Genomic DNA, 10,635 nt, shown 5'->3' with positions numbered 1-10,635 from the left:
AATCTAAACTTCCATCTTTTTATACATGCCGCCTCTCACATGCACAAAAGCCTGTAATGATATTTTTGATGTGATATGAAAGATTTGGGAGGTCTAAATGCAAAGGTATAAATGCAAAAGATAATAATAATGAAAAAAAAAGAAAATAAAAAGAAAATAAAAACAAAGTTTTGTTTTATATAGGTGAATACATAAAAGTTGGGTTGTATGTAGATAAATGCTCCTCATGTAATATGCCTAATTATTTGATCTAATGCAGCATATATACATACATGCATACATACATATACATGTGATATACATACATACATATACATAAATATACATGTAATATGCCTAATTATTTTATTGATGACTCATATATTCTAGTTTTAAGCCCCAAATTTTCATTCTAATGATGTGAAGAAAAAATAATAGTTATAGTTCATATTTCAATGTAATATGTACTTTCAGGCGATTTGCAATTAGGGGTGTGAGTTAAGCCGGCTCGTGCACGAGCTGGCTAACAAGCACGACTTGATAAGTGGCTCGTGAATTGAGCTAGATAAGCTAACAAGTCAAGCTTAAGTTAGACCCAGTTTGACTCTAGCTCGTGAGCTAGCTTGTTTAAAAAAAAAAAAAATTAATAAACATGTTGGCTCAGGAGCCGGCTCGAATTCCTAGATTTAAGAGTAAGTTTGAACTCAATAAAGCTAATTAAGCTCAAGTTGAGGGTGGCTTGAACTCGATTTAAATAAGAGCATTTACATGCATACCGCCCTATTCCTATATAGTTACATATCTACCAAAAACTTTCCTATCCTTAATACACCTTTTTATGTATTGTTAATGTGACATAAGTAAAAGATTAGGTTTAGGTGTTGGATATGTAAATTCATTTGAATTATTTGGTATGTATGTAAATCTTTCCTTAAGTAATTGTGTGTATATTATATCACCAAAAGCTTTCATATCACTGAACAAGTATCACTATTTTGACTTTAAAAGAAGTTAAATACATCCTTCTATTTATTGGTATTGCGACAGATGAGTAAAAGGTTGAAGTTTCTCTGTTAGACATGTAAATACATAGGAATTATGTGGTATGTTTGTAAATCTTTCCTTAATTAATTGTATGGATGCAAATTGCAGCTACCTATTTGCAAAGAGAGCAATAATATGATGCATATTATTGAGTGCTAGAAGAAATTCTTGGTAAGCTATGAGTGTGAAGGGAGTTTTACATTTAACCCTGGCTAATGTTTATATTTAACCCTATTTAGTTGGTTCTCATGATTAGTCGATATATGAGTCGATCGATGCCTAATTGACGGACATTTGGTCGGTCATCCTCCTGTCGGTCGACCTTTCTGTTAGGCGATCAAAGGATTGAATTTGATGGCTCTTGATATGCATAAATTATATCAATATAAGAATCACTCATTGTCTGAATGTTTTCATCCATCTTAATATGAGAACTTTGGACACAAATTACCAAATGATAGGGGTCGTGAATGACAAAGGAGATGATTGATAGGGATCTTTGACCAAGTAGAACAAATTGGCTAAATATATGGAGTCTTACTGATGGGAGATGATTGGGGGAAGATGGCGATCATGCCCAAATTTCAGGAATGGATCAAAGGCCAATAAGGCAATGGTGTTGGGTAAACTATGGTCATCAATAAAGAAATGGTATCAACAAGGCCAAGAAGGTATAGAAGAGGGATAGGTTTAAGGGCAGAGACAATATATATATATATATATATTTTTGGTGGTGAAACAAAACTAGCACTAATTCTATTTCATTTGGATATAAAACTTAACATTGGTGGTTTTAAAAAATTTATGATTAATTTAATATAAAAATAGTTTTTGTCGTCCGAAAATAGGGGGCAACTCATACGCCACTAACAAATTCTCATCATCTGACACGAATCTCGTTGCAATATGTTGAACAAGAAACATTCAAACCTCAATTAAAAGTCATCTACAACTCTGATTTCGACAAACTTATGGTCAAACTGACCAGCTCGATGAGATGGACCTAATGAGATAAAAACTAGCGCAATTCGAGTGAAATCAAACCAAGATCAAGCCATTAAATATCTATTGGAAGATTTTCGGACACATTTGGAGAGTCAAGTGTATATCAAATCTGACGAGTTCATAGTTGAATCGAACGTCTCGACAATATGAATCCGACAAGCCCAATATTGCTCAATTCCAACAACGTTAAGACACTCAAATGTCCATCAAATGTTGTTTGATCGAGGGTAGTGCTCTTAATGGTATGATCAATATGATTCATATTCTTATTTTAATTGCACTTAGAACACTATAAATAGAGTCTCATCCCTCTCATGAGGGGAAAACCTAAGCCTTAAGAGAGAACTTGAAGCTCTGATAAGAAGCTGAAGTCCAGCACCATCGTCGTCGACCACCGCCGATCACCGTCGATCGCTGCTGATCGTCGTTGATCACCGCTTACCTCCGTCGACCACCATCGACAACCGTTTACTGTCTTTGACCACCGCTGACCGTTGTAAACACTCACCGATAGCCGTCAACTTCTGTCAATCACCATTGACAACAACCAATCATCATCATGCACCATTAATCAGGCTCTGTCAGTCAATATTACAACTTTAAAAAATCTAGTAACCTTTACCCGTTTGTGAGACGAGGGTTTTACGTAATCATCAATAAATAGTGAATTTTTACAACTGGGCCAGACCCCGTGATTTTTTTCCCTTTACAGGTTTTCCACGTAAAAACTTATGGTGTCATCACTGTTTGTTTTTCTTTGATCCGAGTGTGTGCTGAACTCTCGTGCAACGCTAAGACAATAATATGTTATTCTACCACCACAAATTTTCAAGCACACATCAATGATAAATATATATACTAAAAAAAGAAAAAAAGAGCTATACTTGTAAATTCTCCCACTGATCTTCATATGTTGATGCCTTTGTGTATCATTTCATTATAAATTATTAAATATATTATTCTGATATACGTAATCATATAATCACTTGTTCAAATATCTCACATTCGATTGTGCAAGTTATTAAATTGCAATAAATTAACCCATATTATATGCATATTCGGCTCTATGTTTAAATGAAAAAAATATGTCGATACATACATACATACATATATATACATCAATTTGTATGTGAATTTGTCATCTTATTTATGTATGAAATTGTTTATTTTACAATTTAAAAGTTAAAATAATTATATTTTAATATGATATAAAAGAATTGGATGGTGTAAACATAAAAAATATAAACTTTAGAGGTCAGACATGCAAATAAATAGAATTGAGGGGCACATATGTAAATGCTACATAAAATTTTGTACTTTGCTTAGTTCTTTCGTGGAATCCAAGTTCTTATCTTATAATAGTAGGGTGATATTATTGTAAATAGACTTGGATCTGTAAAGCCTATTGGGGCACGCCATAATTATTATCGTTTTATCTTGGATCTTTAAGAACTAATTATGATTTTTAATTACATTATTATTTAGTATTATTTAATAATTGCTTGTATCAGGAGGGTGCGATTAATTAGTTATAACTATTTAACGTAAGGAGTAATCAAGTAATCATTAATTAGTTATGTTATTAACTAGAAATTAAATATATTTACCTTCATACCATCCAACTCATATGTATTTATATATTTACCATTGAATTATAAATATACCTTTTCATGCATAAGTTAGATGGTATATGTGCACAAATAAAAAATTAGGTGTTAGGTTTGTAAATACATAGAAATTAAAGGGTATATATGTTAATTTTCCTTTCGTATTCAACCATGCAGTAACGCCATATAATTAATTATTTACTCTATCCACCCACACAGAGAAAACTAACACGCTAATTAGTTATGATGTTGGCAATTATTATAATTAATAAATTATAAAACTACCCCTCTACTACGTTATATCAGTATCCTCTCTCTCTCTATAAATATAGCCGTTGGAATTCAAACGTTATTATATCAGTACTGTAACTAACCCAGAGCCCATGGCTTCTCCTGCTTCGTTTCTCTTTGCATTTTTGGCTTTCTTCAGCCTGATGATGTACAGTTGTCTTCTCTGCTGCAGCGCGGATCCTACTGATGGCTTTACTTCGGTGCCATTAAGCCAAGCGAATTTGGTTCTTCAGTGGCCTTATAATGCGCAGTTGAATGATCGCTACAGCTTCGTTAATGGAGTTCATAAGGCGTGGCTGTATTCTACAGATAAATCATTTAAGCCTGGCAGCTCTACAGAACCCCGTACTGAGATCCGTATCAAAGTAATGTGTCTTATCTTTTATAAATAAATATGTTTTATGTATTAAAATTTGGGAAATTTGCATACATGCCGAGCAATTGATTTTATATATGTCGTGAAAAAATGACGATAATAAAATAAAAAATAAATTGCACGAAAAAAAAAATAGAAAACACCAGAGCGACACACAGATTTGTGTGGTTCTGCAAATTTATTTTCTTTCACGAAGCTGGAGAGGATTTTATTTCTTCGAGGAATTACACCGTCGACATCGTCGAGCGCCTAGACGTTTACAAGAAAATCTCTATTTCCTTCTTTCCCTTCCTCTCTCTCTCTCTCTTTCTCTCTTTCTAGCTCTCAATAGGACTTGGTATGGCCTTGCTTTGCTTTGCTTGGCTTGTATTTCCTTTAAACCAAAAGAGACTATTTATAGAAACCATGAGAACGGTTGGTGGGAGGTAGGTGAGCGGTAGGTAGGAGGTAGGTGAGCAGCAGGTGGGATGTGATAGGTGAGCGGTAGGTGGGTGTGGTAGGTGAGCGGTAGGTGAGATACTTAATTAAGAAGTTAATTAAATTCGGTGGACTGGGTCTCCACATTACCCAACAAACCACTCCATCAAATGAACTGAGAGTTACCTTCGATCCGATGTAAGTATTTGAATGGTTTAATGATGTCGAAAGTAAGTGATTTAGAGATCATTTGGTTCCTAAAAATATATCACAAAGCTTCTTTTATGCTTTAAATGCACGATCTGGGCTCACTTGGGCTCAAATCAGATTATTTTTATGCCATTTGATTATCTCACTAATACACCTCATATGATCATAAATTTGAGGACGGACATTTCTTAATTGGTTTTTTTTTTTTTTAATTTTTAGTTCCAATGTACGTTTTATGCTTGATCAAATGATCTTTTTAGGGACATAACAATCACCCCTCTACTCTCATATGCTGATGTTAGGCACAAAGAAAATATTTCTCACATTGTCATAAAATTATATGATAATATAATAATTTTGAAAAAATTATGAGGTGTAATCTCTCCTTGGATGTTAGCGCAGACCCTTTTCAGAGTCATGAGCCAAGTAAATATTCTCAATATTTATTTTAAACTATTAAATTTGAGCTTAAAATATTGAAAAATGAGCCTGCAGACTTAAAGATGCTAAAAATAGGTTGGATTGACTCTCATTGTTAGCAGAAGCAGTGATGTGAGCGCAGATGCACTAGAGGAGCGTTCAGTGATTTGTGCACAAGCATGCTCGCCCAAGAGCTATTGCGCGGGTGGGAAAGGGTTAGAAAGTTCTTCAAAGTACAATGATTATATGCAGAATGATTTATTGTACATCGGTCAAGAGTGATTGTAGTTGGGAGTAGTTACTAGGACTTCGGCGCCTATCAATCATGATTTTTCAATCATCCATAGACACGTGCCAATTCAATTTTTTTATCAATCATGATGTTTCAATCATCCATAGACACGTGCCAATTCAATTTTATGTAGCATTCATGAACCAATATCAATATAAACTATATGTTGTGAATAATTAAGATGAAAAGCATTCATGAACAATATCGATATAAACTATATGTTGTGAATAATTAAGATGAAAATTCAAAAGTATTAATAATGATATCATGACGTCTTTTAATATTGGAAAGCTCAGCTAAATCAATTATGTGAATAAGGCTAGACATTTTCCATCTCTTTTATATTATTATAAAGAATCATATATGTTAGATAAGAAATTTATTTTATTAAAAATATTGAATAAGAAATGGTAAATATTGTAATTATTAACTTATAAGGATTTAGTTTTATTTTTAATTTAGTGATTTTGTAGCATGTTCTTTCCCACTCAATTTAGTTTTATTTAGTAAAGTTAATTGGGTTGTTGGTGTAACAAATGCTGTCGAATTAAAGAGAATTTAGAAGACCACTTATATGTCATCAATCAATTTTTTTTCAAACTAAATAATTGTTATAAATTATGGCTTTTAATTTTATTTAGAGAGTTTTATACAAGAGGCATAGAATAAAGCAATAAGTTAGGTGAAGTAAGAAAACAACTTTTATATCATTGCAATGAAGCTAATCATATAATACATTAAATGTTAGATGCACATTTTACTTGATAAAATTTTTGAATAGGTGAAATTTGTTGGATAGGGAACACAAAACGTTGGAACTCATACCTTATAACCAAATTGTGGAAGTAGTTTTTTTTTTTTTTTTAAAAGGATGATGTAAATATATTCCATATTTACTATTAAGTGGGCACAACTTGATATCAACATACAGAAAACGTATGACTAGTTATAAATATAACATGGAATGGTTGGGTATGAATATTAATTTTGCATGAATTTGTAGAAAAATCATTATAAGAGTATATTAGAAATGCGTCATCATGAATCTCAAGGAGATCTAATGGATTATGAGACAAGAAAATATGGTCAGGAGGGTCCACTGGAGGAAGACCAAAATATTCATTAGCGAAAGATCAAAGGACCTAATGCAGGTCACCCGAATCAAACACCAAGACAAATAGAGCCGAGAGAGGATATAAACCCACCTCTCGCCCTTACCATTAAAATAACTTGAAAATTAAAAAGCCAAATAAAACTTACTATTACAAAAAGCCATTAAAGTAGGTTAGAGAATTGTCTTAGGCAACCTCAATTAATAAATAATACAACCGAAGTAACCGTTCAAGTAAGAACTTGCCTCCAGTTCTTAGCTTACCTAGCCCATTGAACTCAGCTTGAGCCTGAAAATCCCAGGATCTCTCTCACAGGTCTAAGAACATCAAATAAAGGGTAGTCACCATAGGCCTCATCGTAACAACCTCCTCTTTCAACTTTACTATGTGAGATGATAGTGCAAGCATCTTCGTACTTTATTGTATGTAAGCCTCGCCCTTGAAAGAGCACTTAATCTTGTTTAGGTGATGAACCGGAGTCTCATGGTTCGCTCGAACCTTCTTAGCGAAATCCTCATGTGTTTGTGAAAGTGGCGGGAGATCTCTGGGACATTCGGTTCCATCATCCTTGCTAGCAGGCGAACCATCTCCTTTCACAACTCCCTTAGTCCACTCTACAAACACGGTCAGAGCTTCATTCAATTATAACTGAACTAAAGCATCTGCAACATGAAAGACCAAAAAGATTAATAGTTTAAGTAAATTCAAAAGAAACTAACTAGTCAAAGACCCTAAGTGCCTAGAGCCCTTATTATTTTTTGGCACCTTCGGCTCCTCAGCGTGGCTTTCTTTCAGCAACAAGTGAACCAAGATGTTTTTTTTGAGTGATTGAACCCTTGTACGAGCCATGTTCACCATAATAAGTTGAATGGTTGGGTTCTATGTTGCGGCGACCTGCTGAGCATCTTTTGGGGCTGCCTTGGAAGAGCCCATCTAATTTGATTAAGATGAGGCCGTCCTTCTTTTCGTCATATGTTTCTTCCTTCATTCACCTTTAGGATGTTTTTGTCCTTTCTCCTATGTAAACATCCCTTGGATCAGGAGTTTGTCCGGATTGTCATTTTAGAATTTAATAAGTTTTCCCATTGTGAGCTCCCTTGAAGCAGAAGGATGACCGACAAAGTAAGGTGAAATGAAAGCTCACACGAAACAGGGTAGCCCGTGAAGGAAAGAAGATCACGAATCTCGTAAATTTAGAAAGACATCTCTAAGTTCTATTTAGAAAATTAGTGGCTTGAAAGTTAAGAGAATATCAATAACTGAAGTCATTTAATGATAATTAGTCATTCATTACTTTTAATTATTTCATTCTTGTCGCAATATGACCAACTAATATATGAGAGAATTTATTAGATTTAATTATCTCATTTTTAATGCAGCACAACCTACTAAGATATGATAGAATCATAGAATTAAAATATATACAAAAAAATACACTTATCTAAATCTTTTGTAGATTTGATAGTTCAGAACAATGCATATGTCAAAAGATGAATACCAAGTAATGCATGGGTAGCTGAAGCAATGATAATTGAATAATAATGGTTGTCTGATTAGACTCCAATTAAGAATGCGACTGATTAGAGGCTAATTGATTCCAACTAATCATAGGCTTATCAAACGGGCAATCGAATGGAGCCTCATCAACTAAAGGCTGACCTACGAGAGACCAACTAACTCGAAAGCCGACCGATCAAAAGCCGGCCGACAAAAAGATGACATGACAAAGACTTAAAACTAGCTGATCAATAATCCAGCAACCAAAGAGAATCAAAGGTATAAGTGCCGTTTCATAATAATTATAGACCCTTAAAAATAAAATTAGCATTAAGTGTAAAATGCCATCTTTTTTAATCGTTGAAACCTAGGACAGAGACTGCTCTTGAATCCCTCGCTCCCTCCCTCCCTCCCTCCCTCCCATTTCATCACACTCTCCCTTTACAATCTATTACATATATCTATATCAATATTATGAGATTATTCTTCTCTTTAGTTTATTCCGTGGCTTCTACAAAAACTTTCATGTTGGAATTATCATGCCCATCTCGCTCTTTCTATCTCCTGCTCATTGCCTTTGAAATAAAGATGCCATTTTTCTCTTTCTAAAGATGCCATTTTTTTCTTTCCCTCACAGAACGATTCCCAATGTCCGATCCTTGTGGCTCCAAACCCTCGTCCCCGGCCGCCTTTCTTCCTCAACAAGCCGTGCTGGTAATCTCCATCTTCAACTCCCTTCTCATGTTCTCGCCCCCAATGGTGTAGCTCGGTCGTCTTCCTCTTCTTTCAGAATGGGAACCCCCGGTCTTCTTCTAATTCTCCTCCTCCTTTCCTTCACCACACCTCCAGCCGCCGCCGACACGGTGGTCCTCGACGACATCGCTGACCGGAGAACAGTCACCATTCAAATCGGAGACTCTCTTTGTTAGTCTGCTCTTCACCCATCCCAGTTCTGTCTTTCCATTCCCTCTTTCTGTCCTGATTTTTTTTTTAATTCTCTCATTCATCAATTTACAGTATTCAAAAGCAGAGATCTCCAGAATCTTTATCTCTTTCACAACGGAAGGGCGTTAGATCTCTGCAATTTTGCCGATGCATCCTTAGTTTACCACGGCAAATCTACCCAGTTCAAGGTTCGACATTGTCGCTTTTTAGATATCTTTCACGGTTTCATCCTCCCCACATGGGATTCATTAATAAGCTTGGTGATTAATCGTGTTTACAGTGGACTCCACCCCAGCCGGGCCGCTACTACTTCTCCATCAAGGATGAGTTTGCTACGAGCTGTGAGAAGGGGGAGAAACTGCTCGTTAGGGTTCTATTCCATGAGCTGATCTCTCCTGCTCTGTCACCGGAGGTGGCGCCACCACCTACTGCAGGAGGAGATCTCCCATCTACTCCTCACAGGGGCTGGTGGGCTGCCGCGCCTCTGAGCTTGGCGCCAGAGGCCTCCCCGCTGGAGCCGGGGGTGGGATCTGCGACGGCCACGCCTCCACCGGAAGCTGGTGAAGGAATGCCATTCATTAGCAGCAACCCGGTGATTCCACTGCCAACGGGGGAGACTGATACAGCCGCACTCCGGCCGCTGCTGCCCCCCAGCCAGGGAGCTCATCAGGTCCGCGAAGAAGAGCTATTTCTTATGCATTTACGTACCCAATTCATACTTTTAATCCACATTTTCATTCATAGATATCTATGCTACGTTGTAAAAATCTAATTTTTGCACTCCACTGTTTTCTTCTCATTAGCAATCAAGTTTTTCTTTTCTATTTTTTTTTTTCACAGGTGGTGGGACAGGCGGCCTCGCTGGAAATTGGTGTGGTGTTGGTGGCGATAGCAGCACTAACGCCAAGTGCTTTTATGTTCTTGTTGTGGATCTGAAAGGGTAAGAGGACTTGGTTCGCCTCTCTTTTGTACGTTTCTAAATGCCATGATGTAGAAGGTTTTGTTTTTTTTTTCTATTTCCTATTTGAAATTTAGGACTGTCTTGAATCTCCTAGCATGATTGTTGTTATTATCAACTATGTAAAATATTACAGCAGTAGAATTGTGCTAAACTTAGCCTCCCCAAGAGGTTGAATCCAAAAAACTTTACATTGATGTGGGGCTTTGAGAATATTTTTGACTCGAAAAGATGTAGTGTGGTTTGGATCGTTTACAGGGTGTAGGCTCGAAAAGGTTGCACCTTGCCATCCCATGAAGATGAATGAACAGTTGTGAGAGTTTTCTGTGAGATCACTGGTCAAATTTCAGAAGTTGGATGGAACAGTTGATAAGATATTAACTAGAGATTTTACTCTTATTTTGCGAGGAATTTAAGATCTCGGGATTCAAGATTTTTTTATAAAGGCAAGCCTTTATGGGTAATTATTCTTCCTGATGATG

The 10,635-nt window shown here is 35.9% G+C and overlaps 1 protein-coding gene across 1 annotated transcript; it reads left to right on the top strand.

Annotated features, from left to right (window-relative positions):
• Nucleotides 1-4,018: 4,018 nt before the first annotated feature.
• Nucleotides 4,019-10,376, top strand: LOC110020069. The gene is made up of 5 exons (XM_020718041.1): nt 4,019-4,291; nt 8,862-9,174; nt 9,268-9,383; nt 9,476-9,865; nt 10,036-10,376. Exons 1-5 carry the CDS (start codon nt 4,019-4,021, stop codon nt 10,129-10,131), a joined length of 1,188 nt encoding a protein of 395 aa, XP_020573700.1. The 3' UTR covers nt 10,132-10,376.
• Nucleotides 10,377-10,635: the final 259 nt, after the last annotated feature.

This window comes from Phalaenopsis equestris, unplaced genomic scaffold (genome assembly GCF_001263595.1).
Source record: "Phalaenopsis equestris unplaced genomic scaffold, ASM126359v1 Scaffold000090, whole genome shotgun sequence".
Classification (NCBI taxonomy): domain Eukaryota; kingdom Viridiplantae; phylum Streptophyta; class Magnoliopsida; order Asparagales; family Orchidaceae; genus Phalaenopsis; species Phalaenopsis equestris.
This window is presented reverse-complemented; position numbering and strand designations above follow the sequence as displayed.